Source organism: Adiantum capillus-veneris, chromosome 17 (assembly GCF_014529385.1).
Source record: "Adiantum capillus-veneris isolate H3 chromosome 17, ASM1452938v2, whole genome shotgun sequence".
NCBI classification, from domain to species: Eukaryota; Viridiplantae; Streptophyta; class Polypodiopsida; order Polypodiales; family Pteridaceae; genus Adiantum; species Adiantum capillus-veneris.
In genome coordinates this window covers 38,053,412-38,074,622 of record NC_140947.1, presented here as the reverse complement: position 1 = coordinate 38,074,622, position 21,211 = coordinate 38,053,412, and the positions used below count along the sequence as shown (strand labels likewise).

General features: G+C 44.2%; 1 protein-coding gene across 2 annotated transcripts in view; it reads right to left on the bottom strand.

Annotated features, from left to right (window-relative positions):
- LOC147437086 (folate receptor family protein) overlaps positions 1-20,939 on the bottom strand; it is a 46,186-nt gene extending 25,247 nt beyond the window's left edge. The window contains exon 1 of one of the 2 annotated variants that reach the window (XM_086486560.1): positions 20,742-20,939. In XM_086486560.1, coding sequence (XP_086342686.1) covers positions 20,742-20,823 — 82 coding nt within the window. In that variant the 5' untranslated portion in view covers positions 20,824-20,939. The remainder of the gene's footprint in view (positions 1-20,741) is intronic. The other variant, XM_086486559.1, reaches the window with a different exon arrangement.
- Between the last annotated feature and the right edge of the window lie 272 nt (positions 20,940-21,211).

Below are 21,211 nucleotides of genomic sequence, written 5' to 3'. Positions count from 1 at the left end.
ATTCTTGCGGCATTTCTTCCTTTGCGTTGTAAATTCTGTTCCATAAACAACAGCTCCAACTCCTCCATTGGAGTTAGTGCAGTCGGTGTCGTAGATGGGAAACGGTAAGAAAAACCTCCTGGTGGGAAAAATTCTTCTTCGCCTCTCTCATGCTCATCACCTCCAAGCAAAATATCCATTCCGCTTCTAGTGATGACCATTCTAAAGTCGTGGGTTCTTTTGGTCTTGGGTTCTTAAGTTTACGAGGAACTTGGGTTCTTGGGGGTCTTGTCACAAAAATACGGAAGCGTAAACTGACGTTTAATTGCACTTCAAATACTCAAGAGAATTAGAGAGAGAGAGAGAGAGAGAGAGAGAGAGAGAGAGAAAGCTTGACACTTCATTGGGGACCAGAAGATGGGCTGGTCCCCCTCCCCTGTAAAGAGAATATCTTTATTACTAAGGAAGAATCTTTACAAGCACAGGAACGGGGCGAAAGCCCGTCCTCTATTCTTTCTTGGCCTTTTTTTGCTTCTGACTGAGAGAGTAGAAGAACTGCTCTCTGACTACTGAGAGGATCTATCCTCTTCTGCGAGATTTTGGGAAGCTCTCGTAGGGGAGAGTCTACCTTCCACAATACTCAAGCTCTCACGAATAAAGGTCTATCTTCCGCTAACTGTGCCACTTTGGACGTAATCATTCCTGCAATCAACCAACCACAGAAACATGCAAAACACACACACACACACGCTTGTTGTAATTTTCTGCACATAACCAGAAATTGTTACCTGAGCGCGTTCCAATGCCAAAATGGAGGTCCTTTTCGCGATGGAAATGCTCCAAACTTGGTGTATGTGTAGAGTAGGTAGTGGGGAATAAGATTCTATTAAGACTTTGCTGAAATTCACCCTAATACAAGTGACTAGGGGCTGAAAACAGGGAATTTGCAGCAACTAGACAAGGGAGAAAGAGAGTTTTCTACTACTTTACGCGATGAAACTTCTCCCAAAGCTCAACCATGAGAGGCCTTGTTCTAGGTGATGGGTGCTCAGAGGCTCCACATACACTATAACCAGCCTGTACAACGTAGAGGGCGGTACTATTTCAATTATTTACACAGAGCACTGAGAAGGGAAGAGAACACAGTTGCGTCCATCGACTAGAATGTCATTGCGCACACGAGACCGACACCCTGTAGGCCCCAAAGACTGGCACCCCTTTCGGTATTTCTTTATTCAAATTAAGGTAGACGATCCGACCACTTCTCACAAGCTTTCACAAAGCTGTCCAAACCTGGCGAGGGCTGAAAACGTTGGTTTTCGACCTGATTTTGGCAGCATAACGACGCAAAAACCCCTGTCGGTCAAAAGCACCTGTCTAGAACGGATTCCCTCACTATCTAGAAGCTTTCTAGTGAGCTGTCACAGAAATTCAGCGGGCTGTAATTCCCTGTTTTTCACTGCCGAGTGCCCAAAAGCCTATACACGCATCCCAAGGCTCTCACAAGGCTCCCCCGGTGTTCCCTTGCAGTTTAGGTGCGAAACCCTAAACCTGCAGAAAAACACAGCAGGCTGTAATTCGCTGTTTCGGATCGTTTTTAGCGGAGCGAACACGCCTACGCGTGTCCCAAGGGCTCCTGCACACAATGGGACAGTTCCCCTGTGAATTGGACGAGTTTTCACGCGAGAAAACTCTTCGAACTCGCAATCTTTCGCGATGGAACTGTGCGTACCTGTGGGGGATTAGCAATTAGCTAATCCGGTTCCTGTTCAGAAGGCTCTTGCCTTGGCAAACGCGCATAAACCCCCAGAACTATACATGTTCATCTGAGTAGCCTAACTAGTGGGGCATTACCATATGTGCCAAAGGGGAGAGAGAGATGCACGAGAGCAAGTCATCGCGCTACATGAGACAGAGGAGAAGGCAAGCTTTCCATTAAAGCTGTAGACCTGCACCCACTACTCACACACACACTGTAGCTCCCTTATGATCAAAAATCAGCCTCCTCTCTCAAATTGGGCGCCCCCTCTTCAGCTGGAAGTAGCAAACTCCCCAGAAGCTGCCATGTGTCCAGTTTGCCCCTTTTGAGTTAATTCTCTAGTTTCCACTGACTTATAAAGTTATAAGTGACTTTCCGAGTGGCCCAGACTTCATTTGGCGCACACAGGCTTCCATACTCATCAGAATTCGATGCTAACTGGCCCGACCAGTCCCAGACTGACCGACCCAGACTCCCGATGTGAGAAACTTATTCGGCCGCAACCGTTTCACACTGGCCATGCAATGTCCACTTGCACCTTTTCAAGGGTCCCGGGGAAACAAGTAAAAATAAAAATAAATAAAAATATCTAGTACTTATTTACGGAAGGCAACAGGAAAAATACACCTCCTGGTGACACACCCCACCCTTGAAATACTGCAAGCGACCTCGCTTGCATGCCAATAATACATGCGGTATCTGTTGATATCACACATATTCTATGATGGAAATCCAAGATACATGGTTCCGGAAATGTAGAGTTGGACGATTAAACAATCCCACCAACCTGGCTACGACACATATATCAAGCATAGAAGCCTTCTAGTGTACTCTAAAGCACAAACTTCTCTAGCTAAATTCTGTATGGAAAGAGTAGATACAATTGCTTAACTACTCTCTTGAGCATCATGAACCATGCTCTTGCCTTGCTCCAAAAAGTCTACATCAAGTCACTGTGGGTTCCATCTGAAAGGCTTCAAGATACAATTGCAATAGCTGAGGTGAATCAAGCAATTCAGACTCTTCCATCCATTTGGCATCCAATGATGGATAGTTCTTGAACTTCACCAAATAGCGTCTTGCAACCTTTCCTCTAACCTTTCTTTCTTTATGTGCCAATATCTGTTCATGAACAAGGATTTCATCCAATTCTTCCACTTCGGGTTGTTCCTCATCAAGCATATTCTCTGGCACATTACCAACAAAGGGTCTTAGAAGGCTGACATGAAAAGCATTATGTATTTTCCAGTCTTCTGGTAGCTTTAACCTGTAAGCTACATCGCTGATCTTTTCTAAAATCTGAAAAGGACCATAATATCGCATACTGAGCTTAGGAAACAAGCGTTCCTTGCCTTTCCTTTTCCTTAACCTGGCCTTTTCAAAGCGCAAAAGCACCCAATCACCAAGTGAAAATACAAGTTCACGACGGTGACGATCAGCAGCTTTCTTTTGCTTAGCCTGAGTCTTCTCAAGAGCAATCTTTATCTTCCTGTATGTTTCATCCATATCTTGCACATACTTGTCTGCCTCAAAAATCTTGTCCTTAGTCTGCAAAATGGGCGGGACTTTCTTTCCTCCTTCCACTATCTCAAATGGTGCCTTACCTGTTGACGTATGCACAGTGTTATTGTAAGCATATTCAACCAATGGAAGATGGTGTTCCCAAGTTGCCTTGTGCTCTGACACATAACATTTGAGCAGGTCCAGAACAGTAGAATTTGCCTCTTCTGACTGTCCATCAGTTTGCAAATGAAACGAAGAAGAGAACTTTAGCGTAGTGCCCATGTTCTCAAACAATGCCTTCCAGAAAAGACTCGTCATACGTGGATCCCTGTCACTGACAATTGATTGAGGCATCCCGTGATATTTAAAGATATTGCTCATGAATATCTTGACCATGTGTTCTGGTTTTATCTTCTTCCTCACAGGAATGAAATGCCTACAAATGATAGTCCAAATCCCATCATTGCCTGTTTGCGTCCTTGGAAGATCAAAGATAAAGTCCATTGCTATGCTTTCCCATGGCCTATCTGGGATTGGCAATGGCTGTAACAATCCCGGTTGCTTTTATCTGTCAAATTTCACTTTTTGGCATACTAAGCATGATCTTACAAATGTGTCAACATCTTGACACAAAGCTGGCCAATAGAAGAATGCCTCAACCCCTTTCACTGTCACATCAATTCCACGATGCCCGGCATAAGGTAGAGCATGACTTTCCATCAAAATCTTTGGCCGTAACTGTTTAGTAACGCATAACTTTCCATGCATCATGAGAAAGTCATTCTTAAGCATATAGTGCTCATGATGTTGCCCATCAACAAGCTGGTCATAGATCCTTGCAAAATCTGAATCTTCAGCATATTGTGTCTTCATTTCGTCTAGTTCACAATGGTACGGAATTAACACTGCTGAAGTCAACTTCTCTTTCAAGTGTTTGAACGCTAAAATTTCCTTGGCTGTCCACTTGAAAGTAACTCCTTTTCCTTGTAGTGCATGGAGTGGAGAAGCAATCTCAACAAAATTTCGGATGAACCTCCTGTAGTAGGAACATAAGCCTAGAAAGCTTCGAATGTCATGTACGGACTTCAAGTCTGGCCATGACCTAATTGCTTCCACTTTAGCGGGATCCATGCGTACCCCATCCTTTGAAACAATGTGCCCAAGGAAGTGAATCTCTTGCAAAAAGAATTCACTCTTCTTCGCATTAATGAGTAGCCTGTTCTTACGTAACTCATTGAAAACTGCAGTCAAGTGATCCCTATGCTCCTCTTCGGACTTCGAATAGACAATCATGTCATCAAAGAAGGTACCCACGAAGTTTCTATGTGGTCTAAAAATTATGTCCATCATTCTATTAAACGTGGCAGGAGCATTTGTGAGACCAAATGGCATAACAAGAAACTCATAGAGACCAAATGTTGTCCTAAACGCAGTCTTATGGACATCTTCTGGCCTAATGCGTATCTGATGATACCCACTCTTTAGGTCTATCCTTGTAAACAATGACGCTCCCTCAAGCCGATCAAGAATGTCATCTATCCTCGGTATGGGGAACCTGTTCTTGATAGTATTCTTATTCAAGGCACGATAGTCAATGCACATGCGCCATGAACCATCCTTCTTCTGCACTAAGAGTACAGGCGAACAAAAAGGGGATGAACTGGGCTGAATCAGCCCCTTCTCTAAAAGCTTGTTGACCTGACTCATAATCTCTTTCTGCTGGGCTGCACTAACCCTGTATGGTGGTCTATTCGGTGGACTAGAACCTGGCACAAGATCTATAGTATGATCCTCAGGTCTCTCAGGAGGTAACTCCCCTGGCAAAGAGTCCGAAAAACAATCACTGAAACCACTCAAAAAAGTTGACTTGTCTTTATCTAAGGTAGACAAATTAGATACAACTTGAGGTACTTCTTTTGCAAAGATCAAGTACGCAGAAAGATGATTCTTTATTACAGATGAAATAGCAGAAGCAGAAACAACTGGAACAGACTCGCCTTTAAGCTTTACATCAAGGACATGAGTCTTTCCTCTATGTACAAGGGTAATTTTTTTGTTGTAAGTATCCACCATAGCATGCAACCTATAACACCATGGGATACCCAGTAACACATCACAACCCTCAAGGGGCATGAAATTCTTCCGCATCCACATAGCTTTGAATGTGCAGACGAAGCTTTCCCAAAATGGGAGTAACAGGCTCTGAATGACCTGGGCATGCCAAACCTGCTTCCCCTGTCATACCCATCTCCTCTGCACGAATGCCCAACTTTGATGCCAATTCTGGTGATATGAAATTTGCACGGGCTCTTGGATCAAAGAAAACCAGCACTGTCTGGTCTCTAACTTTGCCCCAAGCTCTGAACAGCTCCGTGGCATCTGTGTTTGGCTGGTCTCCAACCAAATCTGGAACAAGTCTTGCACTTGGCTTTGGCTTCTTCCCTTTATGGTCTGACTTGTCATCCTTATCCTGTGACTTCTTCTGTGGGCATTCATTCGCAAAATGTCCTTCCTGTTCACAAATGTAGCATTTCTTGGCCTCCCTAAGAGCTTTCCGTTCTTCAAAAGTTTTGCCAGAAAAATGCCTCTTTTGTCCTTGTCCTCGTCCCCAAGAAGACTTAGACTGCTTCTTGGACGTATCACCTTCTTCAGTGGAGGGCTTCTTGGTGGGAGGCTCAGAAGGCTTTGCTGCAACATTGCCCTTGGCTGAAAACTGTTTGCCCTGGGACCCTTTCTTGTGGCTATTAAATCCATCGGAATCTCCCTTCGACAGATTGCTGGCCACTCTTGCATTCTCTATCAACTGAACCATATTCATGACAGTAGTCTTTGTGCAGTAGTCCCTGATTTTCTTGGGCAATCCGCAACAGTACTTCTCAATTTGTTCTGACAATGGCACAAACCTGTAAGAGGTGACTGGCAACAGTGCGGCCCAAAACTGTTTATTGTACTCTTCCATATTCGCACACTGTTTAGCATTCAACTCGTGCCATTCTGTCATCACATCCACTTCAAAAGTGTTTGTCAACCATGCAGGCGCAAAAAGCTATTTGAATTGGACCCACGTTGTTGGGGCTTGACCCTGGTTCAACAATGCGGTCCACCATTGAAGTGCATTCCGTTTCAAGAAAGTGGCAGCCTTGCGTATCTTCGAAGATTCCGTGAAATTTCCTCCAGCATAAGCTGCATCGAACTGCTGTATGAAGGTCAAAGCCTTCAATTGATCCTCAGTTCCTCTAAAAGTTTCAAACTTCACTCCCTGCCCACCTTCCTTGTAATCCTTAAGCTGACTCAAAGGAGCCACATTATCATAAACAGGTGCCTGTAATAGTGGTGCTCCATGAGTGTTCATTCCAGCACTCGCATCAACTGTTTTCCCTGTCATATCTGTATTTTGTACATATGGCTGCAAAAAACCAGCCATACCAAATTGTGTTCCAGGCACTCGAAACTGGCCATAGGCACCCTGAAAACCTGGTTGAACACCCATGTTCGCGTACATAGGGTTACCCATGCATGTTTGCATTGTCCCGAACACATTCCCTGGCATATAACCTGTGGAAAGTCCAGCCATAGCTTGAAACACTGAACCACCTCCAAAATAACTAGGATAAGTATTAGGTAATGGAAGGGTCTGACGCACAGCGTGTTCATTACCCCCTTGACCATTCACAAACGGTTCCTGTCCAGCTAAAGCAAGCTGCTTTGGATCATTGGACACCGCTAGTTGCTCAACCACATGGGCTTTCCCTCCAGGATCATGAGTCCTCTGCGCATTGGAAATCTCCTTTTCCTGCAACGGCTCAGTCGTGCCCTATGTAGGAGGCTGAAAACCCTGTGTCGGAGCCTGTAAGAACTCTTGCATCCTTGGGTTGTTAGCCAACTGCTGAAACATGTCCATGCAGCAACGCAGTTGAGTTCTAAACAACCTGTCCTCTTCTTGAAGAGTTGAAGGAACTTTCTCCGTGCCATGTGAGGAAGATCCCTCTTCAGGTACTTGGTCTCTCTTCTCTGCCATAACGACAAGCTCTGTGTTGCTTTCACCCACAACAATCCACGCTGCACTTTTTGAAAAAAAAGTGACTATCCCGTCGATGGAACCATATAACCGGCATGTACAACGTAGAGGGCGGTACTATTTCAATTACTTGTTAACTTTACACAGAGCACTGAGAAGGGAAGAGAACACAGTTGCGTCCAGCGACTAGAATGTCACTGCGCACACGAGACCGACACCCTGTAGGCCCCAAAGACTTGGCGCCCCTTTCGGTATTTCTTTATTCAAATTAAGGTAGATGATCCGACCACTTCTCACAAGCTTTCACAAAGCTGTCCAAACCTGGCGAGGGCTGAAAACGTTGGTTTTCGACCTGATTTTGGCAACATAACGGCGCAAAAACCCCTGTAGGTCAAAAGCACCTGTCTAGGACGGATTCCGTCGCTATCTAGAAGCTTTCTGGTGAGCTGTCACAGAAATTCAGCGGGCTGTAATTCCCTGTTTTTCACTGCCGAGTGCCCAAAAGCCTATACCCGCATCCCAAGGCTCTCACAAGGCTCCCCCGGTGTTCCCTTGCAGTTTAGGTGCGAAACCCTAAACCTGCAGAAAAACACAGCAGGCTGTAATTCGCTGTTTCGGATCGTTTTTAGCGGAGCGAACACGCCTACGCGTGTCCCAAGGGCTCCTGCACACAATGGGACAGTTCCCCTGTGAATTGGACGAGTTTTCACGCGAGAAAACTCTCCGAACTCGCAATCTTTCGCGATGGAACTGTGCGTACCTGTGGGGGATTAGCAATTAGCTAATCCGGTTCCTGTTCAGAAGGCTCTTGCCTTGGCAAACGCGCATAAACCCCCAGAACTATACATGTTCATCTGAGTAGCCTAACTAGTGGGGCATTACCATATGTGCCAAAGGGGAGAGAGAGATGCACGAGAGCAAGTCATCGCGCTACATGAGACAGAGGAGAAGGCAAGCTTTCCATTAAAGCTGTAGACCTGCACCCACTACTCACACACACACTGTAGCTCCCTTATGATCAAAAATCAGCCTCCTCTCTCAAATTGGGCGCCCCCTCTTCAGCTGGAAGTAGCAAACTCCCCAGAAGCTGCCATGTGTCCAGTTTGCCCCTTTTGAGTTAATTCTCTAGTTTCCACTGACTTATAAAGTTATAAGTGACTTTCCGAGTGGCCCAGACTTCATTTGGCGCACACAGGCTTCCATACTCATCAGAATTCGATGCTAACTGGCCCGACCAGTCCCAGACTGACCGACCCAGACTCCCGATGTGAGAAACTTATTCGGCCGCAACCGTTTCACACTGGCCATGCAATGTCCACTTGCACCTTTTCAAGGGTCCCGGGGAAACAAGTAAAAATAAAAATATCTAGTACTTATTTACGGAAGGCAACAGGAAAAATACACCTCCTTTTGACATACACCACAAGGTGCTGCTCTCAAGCTTCCATGGAGAGCTTCACTGCGTAGAGGATGGTCAACTTGGGGGGGGGGGGGGGTAGTGCACTGCCAACCTGGCAAGAGGGGGAGGGGCTGCTCTCTTATAGCCTCCCAGAAGAGGGGGCGCTAGCATGGAGAGAGAGAGAGAGAGAGAGAGAGAGAGAGAGATTGCATGGGAAAGTGTGCCAAGTGGCACACTTACTTTAAAATTTAAAAACCACAACTTTTGACTTTAAAAATCCTATGCTAGTTAATGAAATGTGCAATTAAGTGCACAATTGCACACATAGATGCAACAAATGAAAACGTTAGCTGCTCCCTAGCGCATTGCCGTGCCAGCAATGCTCTGGCATTACCTGTTCGCACTTGTCTGGCCATTTGGTCCAGCGCAAATCATTTAAGAATACTTTTAACTAACTTATCCTAAGGCCATAAAATAATCAAGCCTTAGGGTTAATAGTATAAGGACCCCATCTCATTCCTGTGCTTGCACTAGCGCGCGTAATTTTCTGAGCTTGAAATCTGAGGCTACTATCTACCCCTTCATTGAAGACCCGATTTCCCAATCGCTAGGGCTTCAGGGTATTTTCTGCTAGGGTCTCCCTGAGGTGCACTGGCCCAAACTTGGGCACACCTGAGACCCCAAAACTGCTAAATCTATTCTAATATGCACACAACTAATTAGATAATTCTTTTCTCGTAAATAAATTAATTATTTCCAAAGTCTGACTTAGTTACATCCCTCTTGGTTCTAAACAATTGACCTCAACTGTAGAGCGTCAACATAACTGTGCAAGATGTCACGGTAGTCCTTAAGATCGGACTCAGTCATCCACTTTGCATCTAAAGGAGTGTAATTCTTGAACTTGACTAAATACTTTTGATGTAGACTCCCCGACTTGAGTTGTCTCTCTGAGTGGTGTATTATCTGTTCAGGTTGAAGGATTTCCTTAGTCTCTTTGACTTCTGGAGGATCTTCTTGTACTGGCGCCACTAGAGGAGGTCCAACATATGGTCGGAGAAGACTGACATGAAAAGCATTATGGATGCACATGTTAGAAGGCAAATCCAATCTAAAAGTCACGTCATCGACTTTATCTGTAATTTTGAAAGGGCCGTAAAATCTATGGGAAAGTTTGACAACTTTCCCTTTGCCGACCGGCTTTTTCAATCTAGCTTTCTCAAACCGAAGCAGGACATATTGTCCTTTTTCAAGATTGAGATTCCTTCTGTGCTTGTCTGCTTTTCTCTTCTGTTGCTCTTGAGTACGAAGAATCGCTTGCTTTACTTGTTGATGGGCAATATCAATATTGCGCACAAATTCATCAGCGGCGAAGATGTTCTCTTTGGTCACTATAATAGGAAGTAAGAGTGGCTTCCCATAAATAATTTCGAAGGGAGCTTTACCAGTTGAGGAATGTATGGTATTATTATACACAAACTCAACTATTCGTAAGTACTATTCCCATTCGTATTGTCGTTCCGAAACATAGCACTTGAGGAGATCTAAAACAGTGGCATTAGCGATTTCGCTTTGACTATCTGTTTGAGGATGATAAGCTGATGAAAAATCAAGCTTAGTTCCCAAGTTTTCGAACAATGCCTGCCAAAATAGACTAGTCATGCGGGGATCTCTATCGCTGACAATAGTCTTTGGCAATCCATGGTGTTTAAAAATCTGAGCTAGAAATATTCTAGCCATGTGATCAGCTTTGATCGTCTTCTTTACTGGAAGAAAATGTGCTTGCTTACTGAATCTGTCTACTATAGTCCAGATTGCATCATTTCCATTCTTGGATCGAGGAAGATCCGTAATAAAATCCATGGCAATACTTTCCCATGGCGTGTTAGGCACAGGGAGCGGCTGAAGCTTGCCATAAACTTTATGTCGGTCATATTTTACTTTTTGGCAAACTAAACACCACGTACATGTTTTTCAATGTCCGCACGAAGTGTTGGCCTAAAGAAATACCTTTCGAGGGCACTAGTGGTGGAAGTAATTCCCCGATGCCCGGCATAAGGAGAATTATGTGCTTCATCCATCACCTTCTGTCGTAAGGGCTGAGCTATGCATATTGCTTGTTGACGATAGAGTGTATTATCCCTAATGGAATAAGTTGGCCTTGAGTGACCAGCTTGAAGATCTGCCCAAATTGTGGCAAAGTCTGGATCTTGAGGATACATCTCGCTGAGAGATTCTAGTTTCTCATGATAAATTGTTGTTAGTGCATTGATCTTTGGACGCCTGGAGAGAGCATCTGCAACTGCATTCTTCGTTCCAGAAGTGTGTAAAATATGAAAATGGAACATTGAAAGAAAGTTGGCCCATCTCATCTCCTTTTCTGATAACTTTCTCTGTGTGAGAAAGTAGTGAAGACTTTGATGATCTGTCTTGATAATAAAATCAGCTCCTAACAGATAGTGTTTCCAAATGGAAAGAGCATGAATTACTACCATTAGCTCTTTCTCGTATATGGAGACATGCAACTTTGCATCTTTAAGGCGCCGACTTTCATAGGCTATCGCGTGACCCTCTTGGCTCAAACTGCTCCTACACAATCTCCAGATGCATCGCAGTATACCTCGAAAGGTTTGCGAAGATCAGGGACAGTGAAAACAGGTCCCTGATTGAGTAGATACTTAAGCTTTTCGAAAGCTTGTTTTTGTCCAGACCCCCAATGGAATGGAATCCGCTTCTTTGTCAGGTCATGGAGGGGACCTGCTATTGCGGCAAAAGCTCGAATGAAACGCCGATAATAGGAATAGAGGCCAAGGAAACTTCGTACATCATGTACTGTAGTTGGCGTAGGCCATTCTACAACTGCTTGAATCTTATCAGGGTCCATCCTCACCTGATTGTGAGACACTATATGGCCCAAATAGTGGATTTCTTTTAAAAAGAACTCACTCTTCTTGGCATTCACAAATAATTTGTGTTTGCGTAATTCTTCAAACACTAAGGCGAGATGCTTATAGTGTTTGTCTTCCGACTCTGAGAAGATTAAGACGTCATCAAAGAAAAACCTGTAAAACTTCTATATGAGTAGAAGATTCTATCCATCATTCTGTTGAATGTAGTTGGTGCATTAGTGAGTCCAAAAGGCATCACTAGAAATTCATACAACCCGAAGGTTGTTCTAAATGAAGTCTTATGCACATCCTGAGGAGCTATGTGGATTTGATGATAACCGCTCTTCAAGTCTATACGACTAAAAACACTTGCTCCTTGTAACTTGTCAAGAATGTCGTCAATCCGAGGGATTGGAAATCGATTCTTGATTGTGATCTTGTTTAGAGATCTATAGTCTATGCACATGCGGAATGTGCCATCCTTTTTCTGTACTAGCCAGACAGGTGAACAATATGGAAAAGTACTAGGCCTTATTAAGCCCTCCTTTATAAGTTCGTTAACCTGCTTGAGAATTTCCTCTTGCTGCATTAGACTAACTCGATAAGGGGGTTGATTTGGAGGAGAACTTCCTGGGATCAAATCAATTGTATGATCCTCAGGTCGAGGAGGTGGGAGTTCATTTGGAAGTTCATCTGCAAAACAATCTTTATAACTTTCTAATAACTTAAGTCTTTTTTGCTCTAAAGAGGAAGAAAGTTGTGTGACAGACACATCTCTCTCTCTTGCAAAAATCAAGTACGTTGAAACACACTTTTTCATTTCTTTCTTGATGGCAATGTGATTGGTGATAGGGATATGCCAATCACCTGCATCTGCAAGTACAAGATACTCCTTTCCTTTATGAGCAAAGGATAAGGTTTTCTGAACATAGTCAGGAATGGGATGCATCTTGTGGTGCCAAGGCATTCCCAAGATAACATCGCATCCTTCAAGTGAAGCTAGTAAGAAAGACTCTTGATCCTTGTAGTCGTCGACCTTTAGATTCAACTTCCCTATGATTGGAGTAGAGTTTGAGTTCTTCCCTTTGAAAGCAGATTGTGCTTGAATAGAAACTCCAAAACGATTGGGCTGCAAGTTCAGGTCATCAGCTAGCTTGGTAGAGATGAAGTTGTCTGTACTGCCAAGGTCAAACAAAATGAGAGCCCGTTGGTTGTTGATGCTACCCCATGAGCTCTTTCTTTTCCATCCTTGGTTGTATTTCCCTGTACATCTGGGACTGCATTGGAAGAGGGTGGTTATGGAGGTTTGGTAGGACAGTCACCCTTCATATGACCAACTTGTCCACACTTGAAGCATCTTCCTTCACTAATGTAAGTTCGCAACTCAACAGGAGAGAGATATCTCCCTTTCTTGGGCTGATTTGGCTTTGCTTCTGCTTCGGAGGCGATTCTTTTCTTCTTTTGTGAAGAAGAAGTAGAGGTAGGCTGCTCATGGAGAGCCTTCAACTTGGCAAGGTAAGTGCTTTGCTCCATCTTCCTGGGAGTACCCTTGTCATGTATTCCATCAACTATGCGCGTTGATTCCATAAGTATCTGCAAGTTACCTCGAGGGTAAAGCTTCAGCCTTTTGCAAAGCTTCATGCAATCCTGCTTCAAACTTGCGCATCTTTTCCGAATCGTCAATCTTCTTGAATGGAGTGACTTTCAAGAGAACGTCCCAAAACCTATCCACATAGCGTGGAACAGTTTCGTTCTCCGACTGTGAAAGTCGATCCCATTCTTTCTTTACCTCTTCCTCATAGTCTGAAGGAAGGAACTGTGCGTAGAACTCCTTGAAAGTAGTCCAATCTTGGGGTTTATAATCTTCCAAGATAAGGGTTAACCACCAACTGATGGCGGTGCCTTTCAGGTACATACTAACATGGCGAAGCTTGGATCTTTCTTTAAAATTCCCTTCAGCAAATGCAACTTCGAATTGGCGGATGAAAGCCAAAGCTTTGTCATTATCACGCCGTCCATTATAGGTGTCGAATTTCACATCTTTGTCTCCCAACTTAAATGTTTTCTGCCTGTGGTGCTTCCTCTTATGATGCTCCTTCTTTCTATGCTTAGACTCCTTATGGACAGGAGTCTTTTCCCTTGAATGCACTTGCTGCGACGGATCGTCAAGAAACATATCTTCCGAAGCAACGATGTCATCCAGATCCTTCATGAAAGAGAACTGAGGGGAATCAGGGGGATCCTGCTCTTGAATCTTTGGGTTAAACCGCACATGACGTTCTGGAGGTTTCCTGTGCCTCTCGTGCATGCGGGAGGTTCCAATCAAAGGATCTTTCCTTGGTTCTGGAGCCTTTGGGTTCTGCAAGATTTCTCCCGACCCCATCGGCATTTTCTCCTTCCCTTTCTCAAGAGTATAGAGAATCTTTTGGACTTCTGGATGGGAGAGAGCTTTTTGCAACTCTTCCACCTGTTGTTAAAGGAGAGAGAACTCTATCTCGCGTCCTCCCATTTCAGCAGTCTGCCAAGAGTCGTCAATCCCTTAAGGAAGAGATAGATGACCTTGCTTTGATACCATTGTCACAAAAATACGGAAGCGTAAATTGACGTTTAATTGCACTTCAAATACTCAAGAGAATTAGAGAGAGAGAGAAAGCTTGACACTTCACTGGGGACCAGAAGATGGGCTGGTCCCCCTCCCCCGTAAAGAGAATATCTTTATTACTAAGGGAGAATCTTTACAAGCACAGGAACAGGGCGAAAGCCCATCCTCTATTCTTTCTTGGCCTTTTTCTGCTTCTGACTGAGAGAGTAGAAGAACTGCTCTCTGACTACTGAGAGGATCTATCCCCTCTGTGAGATTTTGGGAAGCTCTCGTAGGGGAGAGTCCACCTTCCACAAAACTCAAGCTCTCATGAATGAGGGTCTATCTTCCGCTAACTGTGCCACTTAGGACGTAATCATTCCTGCAATCAACCAACCACAGAAACATGCAAAAAACACACACACACACGCTTGCTGTAATTTTCTGCACATAACCTGAAATTGTTACCTGAGCGCGTTCCAATGCCAAAATGGAGGTCCTTTTCGCGATGGAAATGCTCCAAACTTGGTGTATGTGTAGAGTAGGTAGTGGGGAATAAGATTCTACTAAGACTTTGCTGAAATTCACCCTAATACAAGTGATTAGGGGCTGAAAACAGGGAATTTGCAGCAGCTAGACAAGGGAGAAAGAGAGTTTTCTACTACTTTACGCGATGAAACTTCTCCCAAAGCTGCATGCAACCATGAGAGGCCTTGTTCTAGGTGATGGGTGCTCAGAGGCTCCACATACACCACAAGGTGCTGCTCTCAAGCTTCCATGGAGAGCTTCACTGCGTAGAGGATGGTCAACTTGGGGGGGGGGGGGGGGGGGGGTAGTGCACTGCCAACCTGGCAAGAGGGGGAGGGGCTGCTCTCTTATAGCCTCCCAGAAGAGGGGACGCTAGCATGAAGAGAGAGAGAGAGAGAGAGAGAGAGAGAGAGAGAGAGAGAGATTGCATGGGAAAGTGTGCCAAGTGGCACACTTACTCTAAAATTTAAAAACCATTCAACTTTTGACTTTAAAATCCTATGCTAGTTAATGAAATGTGCAATTAAGTTCACAACTGCACACACAGATGCAACAAATGAAAACGTTAGCTGCTCCCTAGCGCATTGCCGTGCCAGCAATGCTCTGGCATTACCTGTTCGCACTTGTCCGGCCATTTGGTCCAGCGCAAATCATTTAAGAATACTTTTAACTAACTTATCCTCAGGCCATAAAATAATCAAGCCTTAGGGTTAATAGTCTAAGGACCCCATCTCATTCCTGTGCTTGCACTGGCGCGCGTAATTTTCTGAGCCTGAAATCTGAGGCTACTATCTACCCCTTCATTGAAGACCAGATTTCCCAATCGCTAGGGCTTCATGGTATTTTCTGCTAGGGTCTCCCTGAGGTGCACTGGCCCAAACTTGGGCGCACCTGAGGCCCCAAAACTGCTAAATCTATTCTAATCTGCACACAACTATTAGATAATTCTTTTCTCGAAATAAATTAATTATTTACAAAGTCTGACTTAGTTACAGGTCTTGAGAGTCTTGAGGTTTTCTTTCGCTTGCAAACCGTGTTTGAGAAGGATCTTCTCTTCACCCGTGTTCTACTCCTTTCTGCGGGCGCACCCCTTGGCGGCCTTGCGCTCACACTGAGGTGCTTTTTCCCACCTCACGTCTATTGGCCAGCTGCCAAGTGCACGGTCCACTCTCAATGAGTGAAAAGAGACACGAGGGGAGGCTGGACAAGACCTTCTTTCTTGGGATTCCTGTCACTCTTCAAAAACACGATTAGGAATCGACACGCCCATGCGAACTTGGGTTCGTGCGACCGCAACAAGCAAAAAAAAACTTGTGATTCTTGTGATTCTTTCCTTGAGTGATACAGAACACTGCCAAAGCTCTGATACCAATGTAAGGTGCAGCGGAATGATTGTTTGCGCTTTGCTCAAGGTGAGTGCTCCGAACTGTGCTCAAGGTTCCTTTTAGTTCTTATGGAAGGGAGAGCCTTCCGTTCTTAATGGAAAGTGCTATGATCACAAACAAAGCGAATGGACACTGTGCGTGCAAGTGTATGAGACTGAGAGATAGAGAGAGAAGAGAGATACGACACCAGAGACGTTGTAAAACCCTCCTCCGAAGGCCCCACTCTCGTCGGCGAGAGTGGTCTACTTTTGATCGCACAAAGTGGCACAATGCGTATGCAATGGACTGATGCAACTTGGGACTATGCCGATGACGACGACGGTGATGACGACGACGACTTTATGGCTGAAATCTGTGGTCTTCTAACTGCTGAATTTCAGGGCTGTTTCGGTGGCTGAAAATGACTGTTTTGGCTGCGTTTTTATGGGTTGAAAATGGGGGTATTTTGCAACCAACTAGGGTTGAATCTGCTGCTAATCCTGCATGCTGAAAACGCTGCTGTACCTGCTGCAGATTGACTAAAAACCAAAACGCTGGTAGATCTGTGTTTTGGTAGCAAAAACGCTAGGCAACTTGCATTGTTGTCAGGGCTGCAAATCACAAACGCCAAGCTGATCTGCTAACGCTAGTGAAATCGCTGAGGTTATGGGCATGTGGCGATGTCTGCAAAGCTGAAAAACGCGCAAGCCTGAGGGAGGTGCTGATAGAGATGAAAAACGCTAGGTGCAAGGAGAGGGAAACGCCAAGGTTGGGGGGTACTGCGGGTTCTTGCTGAGAAGACGCTTGTTGAGCGGGGAGCTCCTGTTGCCTCTTCTGCCATTGAGTGCTAACTTGGGTTTGCTTATATATTAACTTAGCAAAATTGCCCTACCTACTTTTGTTGGGAAGTCACTTGAATTAATAAGTGAAAAATGTCAAAAATAGGGAAAATAGGCTAAATGCACTGGAAAAATCCCCTAACTAATTCTAATGGATTTTGATGGGAATATTGATGATCATGCTGTGTGCAACCAGAGGATATGCATCTACACTAAGTGACTGGGCATGCACGGTCTACAAATAGACTCACAAAAGTGCCAGATCACTTCTAATCTAGCCGACTGGACTGACTGAACCCTGTTATGCTGTAGCTTGTCCACGGACACATAGGGTTGGGATGTGTCACATGACATGATGATTTGGATGACAATGACAAGCATGATGATTTGCATGATGATCAAGATGTGATTTCTCACAAGCATGATGATTTGCATGACAATGATGTGATTGTTCACAAGGATGCTGTGTTAGTTGATACTTTCTCTAGTGACGCTAACCTCATTGCGGATTCGACCAATCACGAAGAATCTATCTTGGAGTCGAGGTCCAAAGAACCCTCACAGGAAGTACTATGTGTTTGAATGATTAGTCAGCACGCATTGTTCGAGTGTTTCATTCGTGATCGTTTCTTGTATTTTAGTCGGCGTCTTTATGTGATCCCTTTTTCTAGGCATGACATATTGTATGTTGAGCACGTTTCACTCATGAATGAGCACGGATGTAAGCGGATTTCTCATGAAAAGCTGAAAAGTATGCATTCAAGGGAGTCACATTCCATGTCTCTTCCTTGGCACAACACACTTGTAGAAAGAGCACATGAACGTATGAGCACCAAGCATGGGCATTTCCGTTGTGAATTGCCACAGTTGATTGATTTAGATCAGCAAGACAAGATTCGATCTCATTGTTTGCGTGTGTGTGGTGAGCAGTTTGGCACTCCGTCTATTTGTTCATCTACATTGCATGCACAATCTTTTAGGAAGACGAGATTTTTTCCAGTCACTTTACATGGAATAGGTATGTTCATGTTTTTGTGTTGGAAGTGGTTTCAGGAATTTTCAGCCATGGAGATTCTTGAAGAAGGTAGACGCATGACTATAGACAAAGTTGAAGCATTAAAGGAGACTCAAAAGACTATCGCTTTCAACGCGGCCCAAAGAAGCAAGCGTTGCAGACCTTTATGAAGTTCAAGTACCGCACAACCCACACATCAGAGGGGGCCGGCGAGGAGTCCTTTCCAAGTTTCCGGATGCTTTTGGCAATCTCCCTCGACGCCATACAGTTCGGTACCAGTACCTCACTTTGAAAAGGAGGGGATTCACGTGACACATCCAACCCTATGTGTCCGTGGACAAGCTACGGCATGACCATGGTTCAGTTCAGTCAGGTCAATCTAGAATAGGAAGTGATCTAGCACTTTTCTGAGTCTGTTCGCAGACCGTGCATGTCCAGACACGTAGATTAGATGCATATCCTCTGGTTGCACACAACATGATCATCAGATTTCAGTCAGAACCCATCAAGAGCATTTTTACAGTGCATAGACCTATTTTCCCTATTTTTGACATTTTTCACTTATTATTTTTAAGTGACTTTTGTTGGAAACTAGGTAGCGCAATTTTGCTAATAAAATATATAAGGAAACCAAAGCTAGCACTTTCTGCAGAAGAGGCAGCAAGAGCACCTTGCTCAACAGGCAACTTCTCAGCAGAACCCCACAGAGGCCTAGAGTTTTGCAAGAGAATACAACACCTAGCGTTTTTGGACCAGAGCAGCCAACGCTTTTGCTTATGCATCATCCTAGCGACAGATCCCATCAGATCAGTCTAGCGTTTTGCATTGCAAACCACCGTCAGCAACAGAAGACAAAGATCAGCCCTAGCGTTTTTGCATTCGCATCACACTTCAACGTTTTGCAGATTCATCACAACGGAACCTCATTAAGCACCAGCGTTTTCAGTTTTCAGCAGTCAGACATCGCAGTAGAACCCCCGAACCTCGCAGATCTCACCTTCCCACAGCAGATCCTCGTCGCACGGTCAGATCCAACGAAATTTACAGTTTCAGCCCGGAAAACGCAGATTTCAGCATCTACGTTTTCAACGCATCGTCGTCATCGACATCGCCACCGACATAGAGTCAGAATTCAACAGATAAAGATTTGCAGGTTTCAGCCCTTAGCATTTTCAGTTTTCAGCCCGTCTTGGCATCGTCCTCATTGTCGTCGACATCGTCGGCAAGTCCAAGCATTGTAGAGATTTATGCAATCATAAGTAGACCGCTCTCACCATAGAGAGTGGGGCCTTCGGAGGAGGGTTTGACAACATTCTGGTGTCGTATTCTTCTCTCTCTATCTCTCAGTCTCAGTACCTTCATTCACAGTGTTTATTCACTTTCTTTGTGGTCACTTGCACTCTCATTAAAGAACGGAAGGCTCTTCCTTCCTTAAGAAAAAGGAACCCTTGAGCACAGTTCGGAGCACTCATCTTGAGCAAAGTTCAACATTCACTTCCGCTGCACCTCTCTCTCTCTCTCTCTCTCTCTCTCTCTCTCTCTCTCTCTCTCTCTCTCTCTCTCTCTCTCTCTCTCTCACACACACACACACAAATGTCTTGTCTCTTTCTACCTTAGTGATCTCTCTTCTCCATAGTTGCCTTCTATATGTATGTGGCATTGTAGGTGTTTTCTAGTGTCAGAGGATCTTTCCGGAGTCAACCCAGATTGGAAACGAGGTGTCCACAAAATTGGAGGCCAGTCCGTGTCTTCATTGCATCTTCAGCTGCCTATTCTAACACTTCATTATGTCGAGCTTCAAGTGTTTGACTCCTTAACAATGCTGAATCCATGAAGTTAAATAAGAAGGCTCACGCGCTAATGGTTTGTTTCTCTATCTCAATACTCTGTCCATTCTCTCAATGGCTGAATGATTGATTCAAGTTAAGAATCATTCTTAATGACATTTTACATGACATTGTTATTTAGAACTTTGGCTGTTCACAAATTTTAAAATCTCTTCCTCTCATGTACTGAATGCAGGCTTTCAATAGATCATCAAAAAGGACTTTTCTCTTAGCTAATGCTCTAACAATGAGGGAGGATAGTCCCTTTCAATCGTGCTGGCACATAGAGGATCTACTCACCATAGTCACTTGTTCACTGATTCCACGAGTGAACATGCAGTTTCTACCAAGGGAATATCAAAGACCACCTCAACCTCAGTGTTCCACACCTTTACATTCGCTTGCATAACATAATGCAAATTACTCGCAAAGTGTCTATTGAACAAAGATCTAGAAACAATTGCTTCTTGATATCCTTACATTACATGCTGTTAAAAACTGACAAGTCAAAGGAAAGACTAGTTGTCCTCGCGACGAGCTAAATAGAAACTATACCTACATATCAGGTATTAAACAGACTCTATAGCCTACCACTAGCAACTTTAATCTCTAATTTTATTGACTGGTGTATCAAGCGATTGCTTCACTTTAAAAAGGTAAGAGTCAAACCGGAGGTCAAGGGTACCAAACATACAGAAAGCATCATCTGCAAACATTAGCATTCTTAACAATGGATTGCCTGACAGAGCATTAACTGGACATACATTATATGAAGGGCCTTTACTTATCCTCAGTAACGCAAATGACCTACTAGATGAAAAAAATGGAACAAGGAACCAGCACACTTTTCCATGTTGAAGCCCTTGATCTAAAGAAGATCTGTTGGATTCTTGCACATTCATATCGAGCTCTCACACCCCCTTAGATGCTCTCTCTCTCTCTCTCTCTCTCTCTCTCTCTCTCTCTCTCTCTCTCTCTCTCTCTCTCTCTCTCTCTCTCTCTCTCTCTCTCTCTCTCTCTCTCTCAAAATACAGAGAGATACCTGGATGTGAGGCAGAAGGAGAGCTCCAAAGGCTGCAAAAGAAGACGAGAATAGCATATACAAGAGAGCCGTGTACGTCCATAGCAAACGTGGGCGTCGATGGTCGTATGTAGTTGATGCATCAGTGATTCAGTTTGTAGCATCAATGTACGCGTGAGTCGTTCATTTTCGACCTGAAACGCGAGTTCGAATCATGCATCCAGATGCTCATAACTTGAAGGGCAACTGATTTGAGAGAATTGTCACACGAGGAATGATAGAATTTTAGGTAGCATGTCCATTGAAAGACACTTCAAATGCGAGCACATACGTTCAAGAATTTGTCGCCGTACATTCTATTGTCCATCCACCCATCCAAAATGTCCCTGTTTGTAGCATGTGAATTTTTGATTGAAAATTTAAAAAATTGTGATCGACATGTAATTGGATTCTTAGCTTTCAATGTGAAAATTTCATTTTCACTTACAATC